Raw genomic sequence first — 26,901 nt, 5'->3', positions numbered from 1 at the left:
ACAGATGCAGATGTGCAGATGGCAATAATGTGCATATAACAGTCTCATATAAATGTTGTGGAGAGGAAATGAAACAGATAATTGCAATTAAGTGCAAGTTTATAGTTATTGGGTGGAGGTTGGCCATTAGGATTTTAGTCATGATTCAGTCTTTAGTATTGGGTGAAGGAAAAAACCTATTGTACAGCAGTGCAAACATCTGTAGAGTTTTCCTGATAAAATATGTCCTGGATAATACCTTTCACCCTCCACAAGCAACCCTTTTGATAAATGTTCCTAATGTTGGTCAACCTTGCCATAATAAAGTATTGTGCGGATGTCCAAACATCCATAGATTTGGCAAACGACTTGACAGCACATAACATGATAACTGTGTTTTATGTATCAGAAATAGAATCAAAATACTTAATTTATCCAATAGGAAAATAGTTGCTCACAGTAAAATGAAAAAAAAAATCAAATATAAGAAATTTTAAATACAATAAACATATTAAGTTAGATATTATGTATAGATGCTGTCCAAACAATGAATTTCAAATCTTATTGAAATAAACTGTATTATATCTGTAGCAGCAGTAAAGAAGATGGCACAACAATGATACAGTTATACATAATTGCCCAAGGAAATAACATTATATAAGTGTGACATTAAAATCTGGAACTATAACTATATCTATATCGTCTATATCTATATCTTGGACCAGCAGTTTAACACTCAGAGGGAGGAGTCACACTCTTATGATCACACTCTTGATGTCACCCAAATGAGGATGGGTTCCCCTTTTGAGTCTGGTTCCTCTCAAGGTTTCTTCCTCATTACATCTAAGGGAGTTTTTCCTTGCCACAGTCGCCATGGCTGCTCTTCAGGGATAAATACACACCATTCACCTTGACTGTTGATTTCTGTAAAGCTGCTTTGAGACAATGTCTGTTGTGAAAAACGCTATACAAATAAACTTGACTTGACTTGACTTGAGGAGTCAAATGGTCACAGGCATAAATTATTTCCTGTGGCACACTGTGGCACATCGTGTGTTACTACTCTGTGGTACATTGTGGAGTCTGTCACTGAATGTGCTCAGTCTGACCAGTGTTTTATGTAGAGGGTGGGAGGAGTTGTTCAAGATGGAATGTAGTTTGGACAGCATCCTCTTTTCAGACACTAATGTCAGAAAGTCCCGCTCCTCCCCAAAAATATGTCGTGTTTTGCGGAGTCTGTTTGTGTTTGCTACTCTTAACCTGCGTCCCCAGCATGCCCCAGCATACAGGAGAGCACTGGCCACAACAGTCTCATGAACCATCCTGCAGATGTTGAAGGACCCCAGCCTCCTCAGCACGAAGGAGCTGCTGATGCACATGGATGTAGAATGTTATCCTGAAAGAAACAAAATAATTTTCTGTGATAAAGTGGTTTTCAGATTGGAAATAATTTAGTATAGCAGCAGCAATCACCCAGTCACTCTGTTCAGTATTTATTATCTGATAAGCACAACACCACATAAAATCGCTAACTACAAAGTATACTAAAATCTTAGATAAAACAATACAAAGCATAACAATATTATGGGTCGTTTTCCATTTTAATCACCAAGGGTTTAGACTGATTATATTCCTCAAAGCGTTTTTTTGCTTCTTGTCAGTAAGTGTCCTTCCCAGTCCACATCTCGAGCCACTTTGTATGCTGCAATTACAGCTAATACATATGGATGCGGCCCTCAAAGTGATCAAAGACTGAAAAGTGCTTCTTGTTCTAATGGTGACTATCAATGATTTTTGCATGCCGGTGCTGTTGTGGAGGTCGCGTCGACTAGGAGGTCGACTGATTAAAAGAAATGAGGGGCTGATGAAGAAAGAGTTCGGCCTAACGATTATGCAGACACGGAGGAGGGTTTGGGAAGTCAAGAATGAAATGGAGTGGGCAAGACACGATATATTTTTAGTGAGGGTGTCGTGTGTTGTTCGCTGACTTGCTTATAACGATAATAAGATTTATTCAGCAAACCGAAATGTGTGGGGTGTACTTTTAAGATCATCGAGGTTAAGATTCGACGGCGAAAAAGGTATGTGTGTCTGTGTGTGTGCTAATGGCTTATTTAACCAAGTGAAATTAAACTCTTATTATTATATTTTTTCTTTAGCTCAAGGACAAAGTGTTCCCTCTCGTTTACTCTCTCCTCCACGCTCTGTGTCTGTGTGTGTGTGTGTGTGTGTGTGTGTGTGTGTGGGAGGAGGAGGATTATCCTCAAGAGCATCTGACCATAGATCCACGCTGGGGTAGAACATCAAAACACACTTAACTAATGCCTGTGGAAAATTCTACAGGGGTGATGTGTATTTTCTTTTTTTGTAACTTGCCATTTTAACCTTTAAAATACCAGAAATTATTAACAAAAAAAAATATTTAACAAAACGAAACGCAGTCTTGTATTGGATCAACAATAGCAATAAGGAATGAATCATCTTAATATTTTTTTGTAAACCCTGACAAATCCTGCAGTTTCAAATTCTTCACTTCAATGTAAGTAAAAATGTATAACCTCACAGAATTTACCTCAGGAATGAAATTAAATGGACATGAAAGCCTGCTTTGATTCATCCACTTACTGTATGTCAGTGATTTTAACTTATAGACAAGGAATGTAGGAAAACAATGTCTAAAGCTAACTGACAACAGCGTCAACATTCTCCATATGCTAGTTAGCGTAATACAGTAGGCTATACAAATTGCTTGAATGCCAATAGGTCACATTTTCAGCCCTGATATATTACAATGACACTGGTGGTTCAATGGTTCACCTTTAGATTACTGATCGAAAGGTCTGCCACTGCCTATGAGCAAAGCGCTTAACCCTATCTGCTCTAGTGGCACCATATCATGTGGGAAAACTAGTTGGTAATTGAATGTTTCATGCTTAACTATCCTTAACTCGTTCTGCTCCAGGGGTGCTATATCATAGCTGAACTCAACTTTCTAACAACCTGGGACATGCAAAGAATTAATGCATTTAAAAAGCAGTGAATATAGAAAGTGGAGGTTTTTCTATTGAGATGTATGAAGTAAAATTTCACAGCATTGTAAGTACTACAAAAACTGAATACAACTGATAACAACTGAATGGGATAACAAATCAAGTACCATTGCAAAAGAAAAACTGGGAAATTCTTTCTAGGCAATTGAAGCCACACCAAGTGAAAACGAAGTGCTAATGAAATGGTCAATAAGTATTCAACAGCTTCTTAGTCAAAACATAAAGAAAAACATTGCTTTCCAATGCTTGCAGACAAAAGTTAGCATTAAATATTGATAAAAAAATGTTGCAGCCATGTTGTAGGGTCCTCCGTGAGCATTATATATGAAAGCACACTGATCCTAGAATACATAATATCACAATACAAGTGTATGTAGGGTATAGAACATGACAGACCAGGCCATTATGGAGAAATATTGATAATAATTGATGACGATTACCTTGAATAGTGAAGATGAATAGTCTAGAGGACATTGAGAGCTTTCCAGATGAATTTCAGTTGCAGTGTTGTGGGCTGACAAGCTTTTAGGGACAAGAAAACTGTTTGTAGATATTTTGTAACTTAAATCAAGCAAATCATGACTAAAAGCACTGGAGAGATGAAAGTCATAATACTTGATTGTGTTTTATTGGTTTGATGTTGAATGTGCTTTTTAATATGCAGTGCCTGTCAAATTGCCTGATGTTTTTGAGATACATTCATGTTCCCATTCTTTATATGCAACAATATAGGAATAAGACACAATATTACAAGAATTGGACAGTGGATGACTAGAAAAAAGATTTGTAGAGAAAGGAGTTCTGACAATTTTGGCTCAAACAGAAAGACTTATGTAAGATGGAGAACAGGAAAGATGTTAGCAAGTCATATATATAAAGCTGATGCATTACACAGTGAAATAAGACAACATTCCTCTAAAACCCTGGTGCTACATAAACAACATAGAGCTACATCACACAACACAGAGCTACATACAGAACATAGAGATACTGTAAAGACTAAAGAAAGTTAGTCAGCTACATAAAGTGCATTGTGTGCAACTGAATACAAACAGTGCAAGACAAAAGACAATACAAGACAGTGTGGGACAGATACAAAAATCACAATAGCGCCAACCAGTAAACCCACTGTATAATATGTTACACAGCACAGTGTGCAAAAGCAGACTGCCTTACATCTACAGTCAATCATGGAGGTGGAAGCTTAATGGTTTGAGGTTGTTTTGGAACAGGGAAGGTTGACTCCTATTACATACTTCACCACCATGCAATTGGCTAATTAGAACTGACTTCCCTATAAAACAAGTCACTGACAAGTTTCCAATCTTTTGCCAGGCACTGTATATACTACAGTATACTGTATTTTTATGGTAGAAACAAAAACTTTGATTTTGCCGTAAAAGTGACAACTTATTTGCTGTACATAATAACCCAAACACTCTTTTACCATTTTGATCCTAAGGCTGTCTTGACATGCAGTCAGATCTATAAGTAGCTACACAGTGACACAATTTTCATATGTCCAACACAATGGATTCAATAAAAGATTACAGGCATTTTTTATATAGTCCGTCGATTGCCAAAGAATCAAAGGTAATTTGACAAAATAATTGTTAATCTAAGAATAATTTTTAATACCTAGATGCAAATCTACATTACTTGAATAACCCAAAGACATCACAAAATAAATTTTCTCTTTGCTTTGCCACGCCTTTACTGCAGCCACCCATGACTGCTTTATTTCAAATCCTTGTGCACAGGAGCAAAATAAAAAAAAAGTTTTACATGCTTATGTAAATGAATACAACAAATTTTATTATGTATTACATGACCATAGTATTTATGTCATATAGCTGCACTGCTTTAACATGAATTCTTAATATAATTTTTAATAATGTCAGTAATGATGGCATGTCTGGCAACAGGTTTTTCTTAGCTGATTTAACTTAGCTAAATTAGCTAAAAAGGTTCCTTTCAAAATGGCCTAAAAATAATTAATAATATAAAATAAACTCATAAAATATTGACATCAAACACATTTTGGTTTATATGCTGTAAAAGTCAATATCATTGTTTGTACATTTCTCTCCACCACTTGCTTAACAATTCAGGCTAAATAGCAATTTTTCATTAGTGACTTGTGGTAGGTCACTATTAATAGCTACATATGGGCACATTTCAGTAAAAATAAGAAGTCCAAATACCATTTATAATCATAACTGTAATATGTTTTAATATAGAGTGATGCTTTAAAGTTTGTATTAAATATAGCTTCCTGTTACTGTATAGTAGGTTGTCCAAACTTTAACCTAAAAATCAACCAAAACAGTAACAACTACTTGCTATAGGTTCTTGTATGAGAATCCATTCATCATGTTTAAGCTTTCTACTAATAGATAAGCAACAGGAAGGATTGAGATCAACCAGATACCTTCCTGTTCATTACCATGTAAAAATTTCCAGTAGTTAGAAGCAAGGCGTCTGTTTTAGAGACTATTTTTAGGCCAGATCTGTTCATCTTTATACATTAGTCATAACAAGAAGATTATCCCATCGCCAGTGGCCTGACATATCTATTATAGTTAATTGGAAGTTGAGAGCAGAATCTCTATGAGTGTCTCCTTTCTTCAGAGCTGCACTCCATAATGGCCTAATCAGATTCTACCCAATTAACAGTACGTATCCGCTGTATGCCTCTCCTCTGTCCCCTAAATTTGAAGATAGTGTTGTTCCTGTTGATCTCTAAGGTTCTGTCAGATCAACATCATAGACCATGAATACCAACATAAATAGTTATACAAGTCAAATTATTTTAAGACCTGGATATACCGTATCTTTCAATATATAGATTGTTTATGGCATTTACAGCATGGGCTACATTTATTTAATAGCTTTTAACACTAACATGAAACATGCCCTGATAAACACTGAATGAACACAACTAATAAACTAAATGAATGACATTTAGTTATCACTAAGATGAAACAACAGACAGTTCTGACACACACCAATATTTCTGAGGGATCCCCATACTTTTGCACATTCATGCCAAAACAAGTCAACCACTAGTGTCTAGAGTTTACAGTGGAAAAATATTGTTGACAAGAAAGGTTAGAGAAGCATAACCAGGCTGGTTCCAGCTGACAGGTAAGTCAGGATAAATCAAATTAGCGTCTCAGAATGCACATGTTGAACCATGGATAGGTTTCACTCTTGTCATCAGGAATCTTATCATTTAGAAACAGACATGTTAAAACTGCACAGATTGTGAAAGTGTGGTTAAATCCAGTGAATTTAGATTTCTGCTTCAGCAGCTTGAAGCTACAGGCTGAAAAGGTGCCTTCTGTCAACAGTTCAGGCTGGGGGTTGGTTTTAGCTGATAGGAAGGCTAGGGTCACCAAACAGTACCACCCATTACAACCATGGTGAGTAGAAAAGCAAATCGCAATGCACATCACGTTCACCTTGAGGTGGATGGGTTTCTGTGTGGTGCAATGGTGTGGCAAATATCTGACAGATTATGTGCAGCAGTTCCATGTTATCATCACGGAACAAAATCTCAAAGGTATGTTTACAGTTTGTAAAATCAATGTCATGAAGAACTTGTTCTGAGGCTGTATCCAATATTAGGCATTGTTATTGGTTGGGAAGAGTTTATGCAAAATGTTCCACTCGTGATTTTTTGAGGGAATTTTTTATTTTACCCGCTTTAATGGAGACATTTGCAGAGCCATATCAAAAGAAACATCCCTGTCACAACAGCTATATATAGAGTGTGGAAAATGGAATAACAACTAACCACAATTAACCACGTATGCCACCCAAGATTTCAAAACTCTCAAATAGAAGATAAGGAAGGAAAGAGAGAAGCCGGCAGTCACATGAAAAGAGTTGCAGGATAACCTGAAAGCAGCAGATTTTCAGACAACAATTAGCACTGTACCACACCTCAGTTTTTTCCTGTCCTACACCTCAGGCAGACCTCCTTAAATGCTTATTTAAATGCATTCTGACAAATCAGTATAACAAATCAGCTCTTCATGTTTTTGGAGATAGAAGAGGTGTGTGTTTAATCCTAAAAACGCCATACTTGCTGTAGAGTAAAGCACAGGAGTGGAAATATCATATTGGGCTGCTTCTTTGCAGACGCTAAGTGAAGGAAACTTGATTGAAGGATATTTTTTCAGGTGCACAGGAAGTGTATCACATAGCAAAAACAAAAGTGTCTGAAATGATTTCTCCATACTGTACATGGAAAACGTGGTCTATTACAGTATAATTGCAAAAGCAGTCAGATCTTCTTATTTATAACTAAGTCAGTTCGGGACATTTTGTAATGCCTGCTGTTAGAATCACAAAAAAAATTAGTACTCTCTGTGGGAGGGAAATTAAACTGCCTTCTTCATGCTGCATGTTGTTTTGCTTCTTAAGTCTAAATGGCTTTGTTTTAATCTAAACGTTCCCAAAGGATTTGTACCAACTCCTTCAAGTTTCCACCGAGCAATGTGGCTGTTGTTTGTCTGTGAGTGCTTGGCGATTAGATGTTCTGGCAGCATTTAATGCCAGTTCTCACTTCTGTTTCCACAGTACAGGAGATGCCGACACCTGCCGCAGTAGCCCCTCGGTTACCTTACCAAATATATGTATGCATACCCCCACCCCCTCACCCTGCATAATGCAATCACCGCCTCTTCTCAGCACTGTGTCTGTAATGAGGCTTTCTTTAATTACTCTCTTCTCAGCTTACACACAGCCACGTCCACACATCCAGCCAATTATTACACACAAACACACACACTTTTCTTTCAATGTTAAATGTATTTGTATTAGATTTTTCTCTTCTTGCTGGAAAAAGAATTGACTTAATTGAATTCTAATTTCAATACTTTTTTATACTTTATATTATCTTTTTTTTAATTATCCCGCTGACCCTAGAATTGGGCTAGAATGCAATTATCCCCAGCAAAAACTCTTTAAACCATCCAAAAACTAGTGCTGTTGTGCATTCTTCCACAAATGACCAAATAATATGAATCAGTTTACCATCAATAAAAATGTGGAAAATTATATTCCTAGCTAACAAACAATCTAATGTTACTTAGCTGTGTAGCTTTTTTTAACTAGCCAATTTTACGCCTATGTTAAACCTATTTGCCAATTTATACATTAACCACTGTACACCAGTTGGTCATTATATATGCATACATCTAAAAATTTGATTGTGATCAATACTTATCTTAACTCATCCCTAAGATAAGATAAGATAAGATAAGATAAGATACACCTTTATTCGTCCCACAGTAAAGAAATTTCTCTGTTACAGCAGCAAAGAAAAAAACAAATGCAAATATAGAAAAGAATAGACACATACTATAGTATACAATATATACACAACACAATGTATAAATACAAATAAGGGGAAAAAAAGAGACCACTAGTAATTGGTTACGCACGTATTGCAGGTAATATTGCACACAGGTGGTATTGCGCGTATTGCAGGTAATATTGCACACAGGTAGTATTATTACACAGTTAAACAATAATAACAGTGTGTATTTAAAAGCGTTACAGTTTCTTCATTTAAATGTCTCCAGTGCTATTTCTAGTTAAACCAAGATGTTCAGATGTACTGTACCACAACAAGAGGAAGCGAGCAGACATGTGTAGGGTTGGAGAGGTCTCTGAAGTGTGTACTTACCATTAATCAGGATTTCTGATATTTTTTGCCACATTAAGCATTTAATTATTCACACTATAGAAATGTGTTACTATACTATAAATGTAGATGATAAATATACTCTTGGGGGAAAAAAGGGTTCAAACTCAAATTCTAAATGTTATAAGAAAAAAAAAGGAAATAGTAATACATGAAGAAGAGGTTAAAGCCGGGGGGTTACTGATCGGAAGGTTGGGGATTCAACCTTAGCACTTTTGAGCAGTTGAGTGAGACCCCTTAAACCTTTCTGATCCAAAGGCACTGTATCACGTCTGACCTTGTGCTCTGATCCAAGCTTACTAACTGATTGGGATATGTGAAGGAAGAACTTGTGCTGTAATGCATATGTGACAAGTGAAAGCTTTTTCTTTCTAATAATAAAGTTTTGACATTAATTACACAACAGTCACTCACTGTTGCTCTACGTAAATAAATCATTTACTGTATATTTAATGTTTGGGGATCCTCTAGCGAAATGAAAATTTTGAAAAATCGCTACATGATGAGGTAACTTCATCCTTGGCAAAATGCAGCAATGCAAAAAAAAAAAAAGAAGCAGGGAAAAGAGACAATCTCTTTAATCTATTAAGTCTTTGGAGAAAGATTAAGAAGCAATGAAGAAAACCTGGAGGGAAAATAGATCAGAAGGAAGTTGAGGCCCAAAATGGTGTCAAACACTCAGTCTGGCACTTGGCATGAATATATCCTTGTTTGAACGGATTATGGCTCTATTCATCAGCTCTTTGATCGACTGAACTCCGGCTTTAATCGACTTCGCACTGCAGGAGCTTGTGGATATTCGGGCAAAGTGGATGCTGGTGCTTTTGTTGTGCCTCAATCATTTATGTGTTCTTGTTGAATCTGATGGCAGTTAGCTGTTTTATTTGTCATGGGTTGAAATCGGGATCATTTCGGTGCACGCTACAACAAACATCAATAAACACAAGTAGCAGAAAAAAAACCAAACATGAGATCCTGCTGTTAAATAGAGCATAAATGATCGTCTAACAAGCATTAGCAAGCTGAATATCAAGATTTAATAAAGAAATTAAAATTGCAGAGTAGTTGTTTAAAATCCAGAGAAAAAAAAAATAACAATTTTAATAGGAAGCTATTTGCGCAAACTCCTGCTAAAGAATCAGAATGTTTACATTTATTATTATATGGACGATTTACTTGCACTGTCACACATCTACTGTACTGATCGGTGCCGCAATGTCAATGTAATCATTTTCTCATGAGGTTTGCACAAATGTGCGCACTGTTTAGTCTCTTAGTTACTTTTGTGTTTCCTTATCTTGTGTTTATGTCGCTTTATGTAGCACCATGGACCTGGGGGAACGTTACTTCATTTCACAGTGCACTGTACTATATACTGTATGGCTGAAGTGACAATAAAAGCTAACTTGACCTGAGTTTAATCAATGAGTGGATTTGTGTTCATGTTTGAGATTTTCTGTTAAGATTCAGATCTCTTCAAGAGAATCACAATTTACCCTAAAAAAGATTGCGCAACTTATTGCGCAATTCGTAGGCCATGGTCTTTCATGGATCGGTCACAGAGTTTTACCTCATTTCTTAGAGTCGGATGCAAATTGTTAGTTCAAATTGTACGGTTTCTACCAAAAGGTGACTGGTGGTTAAAGTTAAAACACTATTATAAGAGTCTGTGTTGTGCAGTACTCATCACATTTATAACAAGAAGCTGCAAAAAATGAGAACGACTCAATTAACGCTTCGGATTTAACAGGAGTTTTTGGTGTCAGGTAAAAATGTCAATCCGGAGAGTGAAGCCTTCATGCAAGCAAGAAAGAAACGTTTTATTCTGAATATAGAAATGAGTGTTTTTTTTCGTTTGGTGTTAATCTTTTGATACAAATGATGATCAAAGCTACAAATAAAATTTACTTACATTTCCATCTTAGGATGTAATTTAGTGTGAGAAGTTGAATCCATTACATCCATAAGAGTCATAGTTTGCACAAATGTGTTATACCTCTGCAGGCGAATATGTATAATGGCTGAACTAAATCCTGCTGGATGCAATGACATGAATGTTTTTTGCAGGCGATTATAATACAAGAGACTATTAGATTCAAATTCATTTCCTCAGTCTGGCTTATACATCGTTTATACATTTTTTTTTCTTGTTTGTTTCTTTTTTCAGCATGAAATTAGGCGCAATAAAGCAAGAGCAAAAAAAATGAGGCAGGCGGAGTGAGACTGGGATATACAAAAAGGGGGTGAAAAAAGGATTATGTGAGAAGTAATCCCCTCCTCCATCCCTCTGTTCTCTTGTTTCCTGCTGTTGCCATATAGACGACTGACTACACATGCTGCTGGTCTGCCAGATTTGTCACATTTAGGTGCATACGCACACAGTGAGCTTCAAATGTACACAATGTAACCATCTGGCCAATGCAGAAAAATTAGAAGGAAAGGAAGGAGGTCATATCTCTGTCAGACTTTCTTTTTTATTAGTATTTTTATAAACGGCAGAACCACCAGAGAAAGATGTTGGATTCTATCAACTAAAGAAATCTTTTGCTACTTAGCTAAATGACTCAAAGTTTTATGTGTTCTTAGATCCTGCCGATACTAAAATGCACCACCTGATCCTTCTATTGACCGATACGCAAAACTTTAGGAATTTTATACAATGTATTATTAAAAAAGCTTTTAAATATTTATATGTGTACAATTATCTTTACATAGGCAAACTACATGACAAATTAAATGTAAAAATGTAAAAACAGCTTTCATAAAATTTCATGAAATTGCACCAAAAACATCACAACATCGTTTACCAACTTCTATTGTCAGGCTTCACTGAGACTGTGCCTCAGATTCTTAAATGCTATTGTGGAAACCAGTATGATTTCTCTTCTGTTGTAGCTCATTGGCTTCATAGTTTGGTGTGTTGTGAGATTTTTTTTGCTCATCATGGTTGCAAGGAGTTTCTGAAGCCTTCCTATCAGCTGTGGCCCTGTTGCATGGATCAACAAGGCATTTCCATCTTCTGAAATTTTGCCCATTCAATGTCTTCTTGTTTTTATTTGCACTCTACAGACTGCTGCATGTAGAACTGTCAGGGATCCACCAGCCACACCTTCCCCAGAACCACCTATCACTCCTAGCAGTTCTCCATCGAACTAACTACCCGCACCTGACACTCATCAGATCACCTCCTACTTAATGCCGGCGCTTCCATCGTATCTCCGTCCGTTCTACAGCTTAGACTGGAGAACATTGTAGGACCATGTTTCGTTTCCCATACTGCTGTGGATTACTACCTTTCCCTGTGGATTGTGTATTCTAGAGACTTTACCTTTCTAAGGATCTCCCTGGATTCATTGGAACTTGAAGTACTTTGTTATTTCTTCCGTTTTTTGCTTCATTTTCATTAAACTTTCGTTCTACAGAACTTCGGTTTCATTCTGGCCTAACAGGAACTCCCAGAAGGACAGTTTCTGAACTACTCAAACCAGCCCATCTGGCACCACAACCATGCCAAGGTCAACATCACTGCACCTCGACCAATTCTGCTCTTTGTTTTGAACATTAACTGAAGATAAATAGTTTTTTAATATACATCAGGTATATTTCTGCTTCACGAGGTCTCTGGTGTGATTCTGAGGTCGAGATACAGTATGTGTGGAGTTTTGAATGTTCCTTCTACTTCTGTGTGGTTCTTCTCTGGGTCCTTTGGATTTGTTTGGGCTCCCAAACACATCCAAAGTCAAAACTGGTCAATGATGAATAAATTAAAGATGTATTTGATTTGATGTGGTTAAACTGTAATAAACATAACTCATTCCTCAGACAAGAAGAAACTAAAAACAAGCTCAGCAATATGGTTTTAAATAAAAAAGGTGCGATGACAATGTTTTTATAAGCACCAAAGTTGGTTTTTGAAAGCAAGATGTTGATAATCAATGCATGAAATGTTTAAATTAACACCTCTGATTTAGCATAAAGAAATTAGTAAGTGTAATTGAAGAATAAAGCTTGTACACAGAAACATGCACTAATGTCTTGCAGTAATGTGCTTAATAAGCTTTTTTTTGTGCTGTTCTCTGGTGATGCAATTAGAACATTAAGTCTGTACACATGGACATTTTTATTGCAGTAATTAGTCAAAATCTTTTAATTAGAAAGCCAGACAGTAATTGACAACATTGCATCCAGAAAGGCTCTGGATTATAATACAAAATTCACAAGAATTACTTTATTAACATTCACCAACTAAAAATTACAACTGAACTTGTTTTATAGGTGCAGGAAAAAGATTTCTGTCTAAACTTTGTGGCAAGTGATAAATGATTTGAAGGTAATCTTTTGCTTTTTAAGTAAAACTTTTGTTTCATTTCTTTTGTGTTAGAAAACAATAATGTGTGTCTATGCTATTTAAGATACTTATTATATTTTTATTTTTTTATGATGTAATAATATTGTTTTATATAGTTATATTACAGCATTCATACTGTATACCTCAAGTCCTATATACTGTCTATTTTTTACTTCACCATTTCTCCCAATTTAACACGTAAAACTACAGGTTTATTTGATAAAACCCTTAAATACTGCTAATAATTGTGTAATACTGTTGTCCAACTTTCCGCCTACTGAAAACATTTTCCACTATTACTTCCAAAAAAAACATTCCCTGTATTATTACTTCAAGACGTGTCCATGTATGTTTTTCTCTACATTTCGAAAGTAGTAGATCTGCAAAATTAGGCTAATGATACCATGATGCTGTGAGCACATGTGCTCGATTAGTAAAGGACAAATGTGTTTGTACGCATCTAAGAAATATGCATTCAAGGGATACTTAAACATCTGGTATTGCAAATGTTTGTTGCGTAGAAGATCTCAGATCTCAGCCGCTCAAGATTTCTTGAAGAAGTCTTTTCACTGTGATGGCACAGTAAAGCCATGTTGTTCATGTAGTTGATTCGTGTAATTCAGAATGTAATGATGTTTTCTGTATGTGAGGTTATGAACTACTCTAAAATCTGCCTGCACATTGCTATTAAACTATTCTCTGCATGGCAGGATATGCATTAGTAGATGCTGATCTTCTGGAGTGAATAAAAGGTGGCCACATCCTCCAGTGCTCACAGTAACTTCCAGTATATAAACTAAACATGTAGGCTATGTTCTTGCATGTTGGGGGCAACTTGCACCACAAAATAAATATCTGCTAGCACATAGGAAGTTAGGAAAGAGGTCTGAGTTTATATCAGGGCATGTGTCACCCATAGCTGTGTTTCAATGTTTTGAGTTTGTTGTGGTGTGAAAAGAAATTTCAGTCTTTTTGTTTTTAATTTGATCTTTTTTAATTAAAAACTTACTAGCCTACCACTTATACTCAGTTTAGTGGTGGATCTTGAGAAACAGCCAGGACATCAAACAAGCATTTACACAATCTAATTTCGAAGGAATTGTACCCTCTGAACTCAGTTCAGTTTTGAGGGGTTACTTTATTTTGATGAGTTTAAAAAACTTCCATCACTTTGTATTCCCAATCAACTGGATGACAACATCGTAAGTCAAAAAGTTTATCGAACGAGGTGCAATTAGCCCTTACTTTATAAACGAACATTTCCATGGGATAAAATCTAAATCAGATCATTAGATTTCCCTCAATTGATTTTGCCATTTTTCCAGACATTGTTATAGATCACCCGAGAGATACGATTAAAATCTGATTAGGAAATGCAATTCAATGCAGCCTTAGGAGAGTCATTTCAACTGAATGAGCAAAAGTCTGTATGTTTGTTTATGTAAATTACAATGTGACTGGCTTTGTAATAGGTGGTTAACATTTTCCTACCATCATGCAACCATTTGGGGAGCAAGAGTAATAATTTTTTTAATTATGGGTTAATGAGGCTTATTTTGAAATAGCTTACTGGTTGCTGATTTGCAGAAATTAGAAATGGACACGTCATGATTGGTGGTCTTTCAAAAAAGCTCAAATTAGACACCATATTGATTAGATTATTACTGACTATTCAGAACAGTGGAAAACACACACAATGTCTGGGTTTAGGTTCATCTAGAAACCTTTTCAATGTGATACAATTGGTAGTGTACACTCAATGGCTAAAATTAGGTGGAAACTTAATCATTATATCCATATACTGTACTGTATGACCCATTCACAAAATGTTGTAATACATTTAAAAGCAAACAATTGTCTAGAATTTATTTTTATGCTATAGCATTGAAATTTAAATTTGTTGAACCAAAGGGATGGTTCAAAATTAGTTTTGGCATACCTATATATCTGTGCACAAAGTGATGACATCACAGACATTTTAATAAATAATACTAATGGGTGGAGGTGAAGATGGGGTAGCTTTGAGTAGTACTATTGACTTCACTGGATTCTACTTTGTAGACTTTGTAGAACACAAAGATGTGCAGGCTAAAGTAGCTGCTGTTCAGATGATAACCCTTTATCACTCTTTAGAAATGTAATCTCCTAGATTTTCTTCTATAACCATTGATCTCATGGTATTGATCAAAAGCTCCAGTCAGACAGAAAAATATATATATTTAACACCTAGTTCCAGGAGAGAATCAAACTTATCTGTTAGTAGAAAGTGACTTTGGGCTTTAATGATGTGTGAGATTCACTGGGATGTTCTTCTGTTTTACAGAGTCCAGATGACTGCACAGATTTTAGGAGTCTTTAGGAGATGAATCATCAAAGATTTAGGGTAGGATTTATGTACTGAAAAGGATCTTTATTAGGATCCAGAAACAAAACAGATCCTTTTAAACTGGATATTCTTGATGGCAAGATGGGAATGTCAGGCCTATAAAAAGTATAATTACATATACATTTTATTGGTTGCTTTTTCTATTTGGTTGAGAAAACGAAGTCTAATAATTGCCCTGTTACTATACAGTAGTTACGCTCCTTGAGTAGTACAATAAAAGTCTTGGACAAAGGAAATTAAAATACAGATGCCAAGATTCTCAAGAAAATTCCTGAAAGAAGGAAGTATTTCTAAATGTATATACAAGGATAAACTAAAATGTCAAGGAGCCAGCTGGCTCGATACCACTAATGAATGTGAAAGCGTGTACATATACTGTGTGCTGCTGTATATCTAACATTTAAGCAGTATAGACTAAAGCAAAGAAACTCATTCAGAGAAACTGCCAGAAATGCCATGCAAGTGTCTTTCAAAGAGCACTGAGACCATGGAGAATGGAAACAAGTCAGGTAGCTTTGGCAAGTCTTTAGTCCATCAGCAACCAGCTGGTAGCTGTTAACTCTTAAGTTGGGGTGCATGTGCCAGGAAAGAACATAAGGTTTGGCAGGATGCCAAGGTGAGAAAAAGTAAGCATGGGTTACACAAAAAAACACAGCCTTGCAGGTTGTAATGAGTATTTTAACTTCCAAAGCTGAGAGTTTGCAGGTGGGTCCCACTTGGTCTGATTGGTATCTGAAATTCTGATTTGCAGCCGAAAGCTATCTCTGTAATAATACTGGATCCAGTTCGACCGAATCTTTTAATGAATACATTGGGAACAAGAATTTTGGGTATAAAATTTATAATAAAATGTTTTGAACATTTAGCCTATATTCCACAGAGACAGGTCCTCTGGGTCCCCACATTTCTCCAGGCAGCATCTTGGCCCTCCCTTGATTGTGGGCTTGTTGCTGTTTTCTAAATAAAAATCAATAGGAATTACTGTGCCTGTCAAAAGTTTGGAAACACTTAGTCTTTTATGGTGTTTGAGACACATGCATGTTTCATTTCATTACTATGTAACAAACTAGTAGAGAAAATGTTAGCCTTAATGGTTTGTGGTTGTGCTAGAGCAAAGAAGGTTTAAGACATTCTGGGTAATAGAAATACTGAACCAACATGGCTACTATTCCATACTTCAGCACAATGCAATTTCTTCTGGACTACAGCTACCGTAATTTCCGGACTATAAAGCGCACCCATATATAAGCCGCACCCACTGAATTTTACAAATATTTAACGAAAGACACGTTACACACGGTGAAATATGTTGCGCTTCCTTTAGGAGCATAGCGGTATTTTGGGAATAGCATGCCAGAAGCTCTCACTTCACCCTGACTCAACGCGTTACACGGCTTGTATCTAAACAGTAGCCGACCAAGAAAGTCATTGTTCACTGTCTTCCTCCTTTCTTTCACAACTATTTCCCTCGGAAGTTTATCTTTTGGCATTGTCGTGCGTTTAAAAATCACCCGATGAAAGTTTTTTCTCCCGAAGCCGTGCAGCTCAGAACACAGGTGAGGTGCGTTGTTTCGTTTCCGTTCGGAAATTTAATTGGTCTAATGTTATGGGGTTCAGTTTTTTGGTTTGAAGTTTGTGAAACCGGGAAAAACCCAGGAAAAATTCATAAATTACCGCTTCGTTGTTTAAGCCGCGGGGTTCAAAACGTGGGAAAAAAGTAGCGGCTTTTAGTCTGAAAAATACGGTATTTTGAATTCACTTCACCATACAACAAAACAATGACCTGAAACATATGTCCAAGCTCTTTACACGTTATTTAAAGAGCAAACAGTCTATTGGAATGTTATCTATTATGGAATGGCCTGAACTGGATCACAAGGTCAGAAAGAGATATCCAACTAGTGAAGAACACTTCTGGCAAGTTTTACAAGAGGCCTGGCAAAGTATTTCAGGTGAATAATGAATGCAGGTTAATTTCAACCGTCTGGATGCAAAGAGTGTATTATCCATACCGTTAAATTACCTAGTTTGGTTCATATAAACAAAAGCCTGTTTTTTAAAAATGATCAAGAACTTTTGACAGGTACAGAATATCGAGCCTTGCCCTGTCATGTGCCTACAGCGATCACATCTAGTAAGAAGGCTGGTTTAACAAGTGCAGTAGTAAATAAAATGTAGTCTGCTGAAAGACACCTAAAACCTTACTATGTGTTCTATTATTAGAATGTAAAATAGTTAGATAGAGAAAAAAACCCTAATCAAATCAGTTTGTAACCAGATACCGGCTCTCGAAATATCTGCGATGCTTCTGAGCCATTACATCATTATAAAAAATAGAGATGAGTATTTACACACACTGACTTGTTTTTGACCTTCCTCTAGTCATCCAAACCACCAACTGGTCTCAGCATCTCTCAGGGTACAAGAAATGAATTTAAAAAAGTCTCTTCTGTGTTGTGACATCTAGATTGTGAAATGAACATCTAGATGTCCAAACAGTTGGATCTTCAAATGACTGCAGACCTATTCAGCAATTATACAGCAAATATATATCATGAAGCAATTATTGGGTAAAAGAATTGTGTTGTCTATGCAATTTCCTCAGGGTCCGAGATTTCTTAAAGACATTTCCTTCAAGAACTATGAGGATTTATATGGATTGTAATTAATATAAACAGTCTGCAACAATGGCTTAGGATTACAGTTTAAATAAACCATTCTGCATTGAAAGACCCATCACTGAACAGCACACCTCATCAATGTGGAAGTATAATGAATAAATATTACTTTGTTCAATTAGTGTCACCAAAGTTTCTACCGCATACCATCCTAGGTAGTTTTTCCTTGTCACTTTCGCCACTGGTTTGCTCATTAGGGATAAAATGATATTGGTTACACCTATGCGCACCGTTGTGCATTTCACACCTAGGCCTTTTATGGTATCCCACCTGACCTATAGAAAGTCAATATTATACAGAGACGCATTATAACAGATTGCTGCATCACAGACAAGTATCTCATAAAGTGACAATGAATGTAAAAACTAAAGCAAGAAACCCAGTGAACACAATTGTTCTTTCAATACAGAATTTCAATCTCTAGCAAAACTGTGCATTATGGTTTTCCTGGAGATTTAAAATTAAGCAAGATTGTGTGTTTTTGTGCAAATACTACAGGAAAGAAAACGCTAAAGTAATTTGGTTCATAAAAAAGATTAATAACTATAGTGAAATGATTTGGCTGACCTTTCCTCATAATGCCCAGCTTTTCTTGAACGGTCCTTTTTGTTCTTGTTAATGTCCTTGTAAATGTATCTGTGATTTAAAAAAAAAAAATTCCTCTGTCAGCCATTATGGAATGAAAAAACAGCTATTAAATCAACACAAATACTTTCGAGCTTGCGCAGTTTGGTAAAGATGCAGGTTGCGAGTCTGACTAGAGTGCCCTCGGACCATCCAAATATCCAATCTGATTGGATAGAGCAAAAGCTTCAACAAACATGGCGTTTGTGCTAAAAAAAGCCAGCAGGTGGTAACTCTAAAGGCATTGTGTCAGATATTGTAACTAAGGCCCTATCAACACTTGATGACTACTGAAATCTGATTGGATAGAAACGCCAACATAAACAGACACTCGGGTGCACTGCCACTTGCAGCAATGCACCCAAGAGAAATGTTATGAAATGAAAAGAATAGACTGTTGAGAATAATTTAATACATATTGATTGACAAAAATATATTAAATCATAAGTCAGTGATTCTGATTCCATGCGTTTAGGCCAGCAGAGAAGACCTTGCTGGTCCTGACAACCCACCACTGATATTCACTAACAAATACATTTATATTATATTTATATTCTATTATTATTCTATTATTATATATCATATTATATATAATATATTACATTCATAATTTTCTCTGTGAAGCTGCTTTGGACAATGTCCATTGTTAAAAGCGCTGTAGAAATGAAAATAATTTAATTTATACATAAGGGATTAGTATAAGTGAGGTATAAAATTCTCACCCCTGGCTTGCTTATTAGGGATACATTTCATACAAAGTGGCATCTGCAGTGGTCAGTATCTATTAAAAGTGGTCCAAGGTAGGAACAGTGGTGAACCGGTCATGGGTCATTGATGCACTTGGGGAAGGAAGTCTGGCCCGTGTGGTGTGGATGAGTTACTGTATCTTAAACTGCTAAAGTCGTTAATGCTGTTGATGCTAAACAGGTTCAGGACTGTTTTGGAAACAAAAGGGAACCAACACAATACTAGGCAGGTGGTTATAGCGTTATGCCTGAATGGTGGTCATATACTTATAACTGGTCGGTGTATATATATTTCTCTAAAGTATATGTGAAGGAATATGGAATATATAAATATACAATATGAGACATGGATATTTCATGTACAATAGACAATACACAATGTATATGCTGGTGATATATAGATATGTACAGTAGAAGGAAATTAACTCTTTCTTTATTGAATTAATTGAATTGGAGTAGAGAGAGCGAGAGAGAGAGAGAGAGAGAGAGAGAGAGAGAGATTAATTGGGATTATTAGCGGGTTAATTGTCTTGCAAAAAAAAATCCCTTGTGCATCATAATCCTACTCCCTCAGCAATGCACAGAACGCAGGACTTAGTCTATGGTCTGCTGTGTTGGATTATTTTTTTTTTTAACAGCCCACAGAAGTCCATTATATGCTGCTCGCGCAGTTAGACGTCAGGAGCACGTGAAGAACTTGAGGGCAACCAGGTCCAGTGCACCGTGCATACGTAACAGCAGACGTTTGGGACTGGGAAAGTCTTCAGGCAGACTTTGTGTTTGTACTGTATGTGTGTGTGTGCGTGTGGGTGCGCGTGTGCGCGCGCGATCTCATGCGCTCTCTCTCTCTCTCTCTCTCTCTCTCTCTGTTTGGTCCACCGTTTCTTCTCGCCCTGGTACAGCTATAGAGCAGGAGAGAAGGAAGGAAGAAAGGAAGGAGGGATCACTGCAGTTTTTTCCTCTTCCTCGTTTCCTCTTTTCATCCCTGTGGACGCGTGGATATTAAGCGGGATGAATTCGGACATTAACGCGTACCTGGGACGGGAGAAAGCGGGGCTCATGCGGAAAAGAGCTCTCCTCTTGAGGAAAGGCTGCAGCTTCGAGATCACGAGGTGAGTCCAGAGCTCAAGGGAAAGCCTTTTTGTATATGCACCGGTTGTTGGTCTGGATTACAACCCCATCTATCCATCCATTCATCCATCCATGCATGTTGCACCGCGTATATTCCTGCACTCGTGTATGGTTTTTACTGTATGCTTTGGGCTCGGAGCCAATTTTTTTGTGTGTGGGACAAATGTGTAGGAAAAAAAAAAAGTTCATGCTGAGATGTCAGACGGTCATCTGTCTAAAGTGAGAGTGCATGCTGTAAGTGCTCGCGCTCACCAGATTGACCGGACGGAACGCACGAGCGCACGCACGCGCGCTAAAGCGCATTCATATTGATACGGCGGTTGCACTTTGGTGCATTTATGTCAATACTGCAATCCAGATGAATGCATTCAGGAGTCAAGGGAAAGGTCATGCCATTAAACACATGCGCCTTCTGTGGGGTGTCGCCGTGCCGCATCGGTACCGTGTGTGTGTGTGTGTGTGTGTGTGTGGGGCTGCACCAGTGGGCTGTGTGTTAGTGTGCATGCGGATGTCAGTTTGACTGAATGCTTCCACTACACAGGCAGCCCAAAGTATAACCTGTATGGCTCTAGTCCAGCAGAAGCTCCTGAATCAGGTGTGTGTGTGTGTACGTGTGTGTTGTCGTTGTGAGCAGGTAGGTGAAGAAACTGCAAGCTTCCAAGCCATAAAAGTAAAACTCATCTGCAACAGATCAAGAGCGAGCTCTCAAATGCCATATAGATTACTCATGGAGTCCGTCATGCTTCAAAAGGGCAGCTGTGAGCAATTATAGTCATGTTGTCCTTCGCATTTACGTTCAATCATCTGGCAGGAACTTTTATTCCAAACAACTGAGCAGCGAAGGGTAATAAAGGCAACGCTGGCACCTTGGAAGCAATGGGATTCGAACCCGCAACCTTCTGATGGGTAGTCTGGAGAACTGTTTGCTGAGGCATGCATTTTTGTGGAAAAAAAAGAGAAAAACTTCACAATAACTGATTCACACTAGGCATGTTGTAACGTATAAGAAGTAAACGTGGTGAGTAGGGCTGTACAGTTTCAGGGTTAGTCATGGTGTGATTAAGGAGTTACCTCACTGTTGACTTCAGCAACCTCTGTTTCTCAACACAGGCACGTGACTGTTCTGAAAACCCCATGACTGTGCAATCCACAGCTGCTGTAAACATTGCTTACCTCAAACATTGTATCAAACACTACAGATATCATAATCGCACAGAACAACATGGCAAGTGCTGACCAGAGCCAAGCATCTGTCTATGTTGATGAATCCGGGGACGTGACGAAGTTCGAACATCATTGAGGCGAATGTGTTGCAGCAACTACCATGATTGCCATCAACCAACAATTAAAGCAGGAAGAACTACAGGCTGCTTTAGAGTATGGTGCATTAGAGCACCAATTATTTTGCAGCAGGTCTCTTTCAACTTAATACAGGAGAAATTCTGACAACTTGAGAAATTCGCAAGAGCTGCTCACTCATTTCATTTGTTTTTCCCTTTTGTTTTCTTTGAGAAAAATGACATATATTAAAAAGAATTTGTAATAAAAAATTCCCTCCAAACATGAAAACAACAGCTTCTGTCACCTAATCATATGAAAACATCTATAGAAAAGCTAATGTAGAGAGAAATATAGCAACAATAGCAATACAAAAAAAATAAATAAGACATGACTAAATGCAGGACTCTTCCACCAAAAATGATGCAACTTCCTGAGTAGAAAGTAAATATTTGATGTAATAAAGCTTTGAGAATAAACAGCATAAAGAGGAGACACTTCTTGAAAAAAATAGGCACAGTACACTAATTTATTTACCACAGTTTAATAAAAAGAAATAAGGCAACCCAACCCTGAAACCCACCCTGTCAGAAACAAAAACACAAATGTGACCGCTGAGATCGAGATTGAAATAGGAACGTAAAGAAATGTTGATGTCAGACGTGAAGATATTACTTTGTGGTGTGTGAGGTTGTTTGGCTAAGCCTCTGCCCTGATCATTTAAAAATAAAAAGATGTCTGTATGGTTTAGTTTTTGAAATCCGCATCACCGTACACCTTAGATGTCTTGAGGTGGATTGTTTTGGACTTTCGTGGACCTGAAAGCAGGAGGTAAAACTCTGTCTCTCCATCCAACTTATCAAAAATCAAAGCGAACAATACACAATATATTAAAAAAATCTCAAGTCAAAGTTATTTATATTCACACTATCTGGTGTCATCCAGAGGAGGATAGATTTTCTTGTGATTTTCTTTTTGAGATATTTTCCTCATGCCATCTCAAGGAGTGTTTCCTTGCCACCGTCGGACAAAGTTGATTTAATAATGTTTTCAGAAACTAAAAATAATGGATAGAATTACTTGAGAAAAGATTAGAGGTTAAAGTTGGAGTTTATTGGTTTGAAAGAACCTCAACTGTTTACCGTGTTTGGTGTTCGGCTTTTAATAGCTTCAGAGTAAAACAATTAGGGCTGCACAGTGCATTATATCATGAGCTTTTATCAAATACATAAGTAGAATGATGTGGGGGAATTTATTACATATGAATATATACAAACACACATACACAAACATGCACACAAACACTCAAATAGGCAAACAGGCAGCTGCATTTGTTATTTGTGTGTGTGTGTGTGTGTGTGTGTGTGTGTGTGTGTGTGTGTGTGTGTGTGTTCTTATGTAATCGATAACATTTCATGATATAATTTCTTACGCAACCCTAATAGCTTAATTGTCAATCTATTAATAGATTTTTGCCCGTCCTCTTACCAGCCATCACTGCTGGACTCTTTTTTTAGACTAATTTTCCAGAAAACTAAGAAGTCTCTAGTCAAGTTTTCTTGTCAGAAAGTATTGTTTGCCTACTTAATAAAAAATAAAATAAAAAATCTATCGCCAGGTCAACTCCACTGTTGTATATTCATGTAAATTAGGACTAAGCCCTTATGTGTTGTGTTTACACTGAAATCACTTTTAAAGATAAATTTGCTGCTTCCTATAAAGTAACACTTCCAGCATCTTTAAAACTGGTGAATAATTAGTTACAATCCAACTACAAGAGGTGCAATTAAATTCACAGGAAAAGGTCACATGTCAAAGCAGCTACAATATAGCCTTATAAGAACCTGAAAAGTCATTATTTAGTGGTAATAATAGTACAAGTATAACACAAATCCTCCCCTCAGCAGATGTGCCAGATGTTGAGTCAAATGTTAAATCAGATGTTGTGTCAGTGTATCTGTGGTTTTCACCCTGTGTGTTGCAGCCTTCCTGTGGGATGTGATGGTACTGCAAGTAGTCTGTGTTTTCTTACTAAATGATGAACTTGTAAAAAGATTTCATCACTTGACTAAGGTGCTTTTCACTCTAGGTACATTTTTACGCTTCCGAATCCGAATATACTTGTTCCCGAAGGCCCCCCACAATGTTGTTCTGGTTTCAGATGCCTATATATATATGGACTATATAATATATGTAATACTATATGTTACATGTAACATATGTAATATAATAATATAAAACTATAATATATAATGGTATAATAATATGTTTATTGCTATTTGCACAGGTACATTGCAATGAAATAGAATACACAATTAGACTTTAAAAAATATATATATATATATATATATATATATATATATATATATATATATATATATATATATATATATATATAAGATGAAAGTAAATAAATAACAATGCACATTGTGTAAATAAGTAACATTGCACATAGTTGACTGTCCATAAGTAATATTGCACATGTTGGTCCACAGAAGTGAGATGGCAAAGCCCTTAGATTAACACACTGGTGGATAACACTGTTATACATCATTGTACAGTCTTAAAGCAAAAAACATTATACGAGGAAAAAAATATATATTGGGTTGGGGTGAAAAATGGTCAGTAAAATTGCTAGTTGTCCAGGGTGATAAAAAGTTGTAGTTTACTGTAATATAGTTGTAGAATGTACTGTCATTAAAATAATGTAGTATAATAAGAGTAATAAAACATTGTATTAATCATATTATTGATTAAAACACATGCCAAATGTAAACTCAGGTATCAACTCCCAGAATGATCGGACACACAGGAGAGCACAAGGTGAGCTGGATAAGGCTGAGCTTTTGTGTTGTAATGAGCGAGTTATAGTGTTCTTTTACATAACAGGAAGCATTTTTGCCTTTTTAGGGCAAATTATAATAAGGGTGTAACATAAAAAAATTGTATTTTGTAACTAGATTATGTAAACAAAATAATGGACACATCTAATTATAGTCTGAAGCTTGATACTGAACAGTGAGCTAATTGTTTACAAAAAAAAGAGCAAATTGACTTATTTCCAAGAACATTGAGGTGGTACATGTTTTTTTTACACAATCCTGTACAGCAGATATTTTTTTTTGCTATGCACCGACTGTTTTTATTCATTGTTTATGTTGGAGTTATATAAAGAGGTACATTTAAGATTGAAGGGGAAACAGGCTGAAGAAAAGAGAAATTTATTGAATCAAGATTTCTCCATGGATAAAATGGATATTTTCAATGGGATATCTACCAACACAGAGCATATATTTATGATCGTCGTCTGTTATCGTAAATCAAGCATCTAGTTCATTGTGCATATTATGTTTGGAATTGTAATTTATTTTACTACAGATTAATGTATAAAATACAATATGTGTGTCAGGGGATATGTATTTCAAAGTAGTAGAGCATGATGGGTAAAAAAGTGTGATTAAATGAGAAAGTGATGTGCTGTTTTTGGCTTCTATCAGAAATCTGTCGTATATTGTAGATTCTGAAGGTGTCTATTAAGTTTATGTGACAGCAGCTTTCACAATAGTGTTGATTACAAGGTTTATAGTAATGCACTCATTCTAGCATGTGGAAAGGTGGGAGGCATATGGAAATCATGGCAAAAATAAAATATACTGTATAGTGAATGTATATAAGAAAGAAAAATCATGCTTCTAAAAACCTAGGACATAAACAAATACATATTCATATCTGCTACATACTATACAATATTACATAGGGAAGCTGCTATCATTTCTTTTATTTGAAGCAGAGTGCCTTTTGGTTTTTCACTTGTCAAATATTATATTTTAGCACAGACAGCTATAATGATATAATCGGAGTAGAGCCTTGCTCAAGGGCCCAAGAGTGGCAACTTGAAAAAGCACAATGCACGTTGCAGTTTGAGGTTTACCAGACCGGTCACTTAACGGTTGCAATAAATGATTGTGCAAAATTAGAAGATGATGTCATGGCAAGTGACATCATCTTACACAATATCTGAGCGAGTGCAGCGTGCAGCGTTTCCTCTTCATAATTGAATAACTTTTGTTTTTTGTCTTCATGTCACACTGATAATATTTTATGGATTTACCTTGTACTGGTTGTGTATTTTTTATTATTATATTTAATTAGTATTTAATGTTTTTTTGTTGTTGTTTCCATTCATAGAAATTGCTGATCAATCTACATTCACATTTGTCTGGAGCACTAAAGGAAGGTTTTTCAGAAAAAAGTTTTCATAAATACTTTACAAATAATTTATTGTGTAAAGGTGTCTATGAATTATATATATATATATATATATATATATATATATATATATATATATATATATATATATATATATATATATATATATATATATATATATATATATATATATATATATATATATATATATATATATCAATGTATATCCAGCTTGATAACTGAGGCCCATTGTTTCTATAGTAACAACTTAACTTATAAACACAGAGACTTCTGGTGCAGACTCTACATAAATAGATTAAAAAAAACCACTTTGGGTCACATGATATTCTGCCGTGGTCATATTGAAAAAAACGAGGTACACTGTAATGAATCAATGCATTTAAGAAATACATACACACAATTTTGTGAACATACACACATATGTGATATGCAATATTTTCATATGGATGTGAAATGGCCGTAGTTGTCAAATCCATTCTGAAGATCTGCCGGCATGTCTGTTAAAGCAATTTCTTTCACATATGTGCACACACACACACACACACACACACACACACACACACACACACACACACACACACACACACACAAAACATACGTTCACACAGACCCCTTTTTGTTGCACTTTCTTTTTCTCACTCACAATAACTTAGTCTTTTTTAAGACTTGCTGCCAAAGTTCCCTGGCAAAGCTTCTTTAATGGGAATTTAATGTTTGACATCAATAATTCAAGAA

The 26,901-nt window shown here is 36.3% G+C and overlaps 1 protein-coding gene across 4 annotated transcripts in view; it reads left to right on the top strand.

Moving 5' to 3' along the window:
- The first annotated feature begins 20,372 nt into the window (after window positions 1-20,372).
- garnl3 (GTPase activating Rap/RanGAP domain like 3) overlaps window positions 20,373-26,901 on the top strand; it is an 81,790-nt gene continuing 75,261 nt past the window's right edge. For 2 of the 4 annotated variants that reach the window (XM_046839267.1, XM_046839265.1), the window contains exon 1: window positions 20,373-20,639. In XM_046839267.1, coding sequence (XP_046695223.1) covers window positions 20,539-20,639 — 101 coding nt within the window. In that variant the 5' untranslated portion in view covers window positions 20,373-20,538. The remainder of the gene's footprint in view (window positions 20,640-26,901) is intronic. The other 2 variants (XM_046839264.1, XM_046839263.1) reach the window with 1 other exon arrangement.

The sequence above is a fragment of the Silurus meridionalis genome, chromosome 25 (assembly GCF_014805685.1).
Source record: "Silurus meridionalis isolate SWU-2019-XX chromosome 25, ASM1480568v1, whole genome shotgun sequence".
Taxonomy (NCBI): Eukaryota; Metazoa; Chordata; class Actinopteri; order Siluriformes; family Siluridae; genus Silurus; species Silurus meridionalis.
The sequence above is the reverse complement of the archived record's forward strand: the minus strand, read 5'-3'. Positions and strand labels throughout refer to the sequence as shown.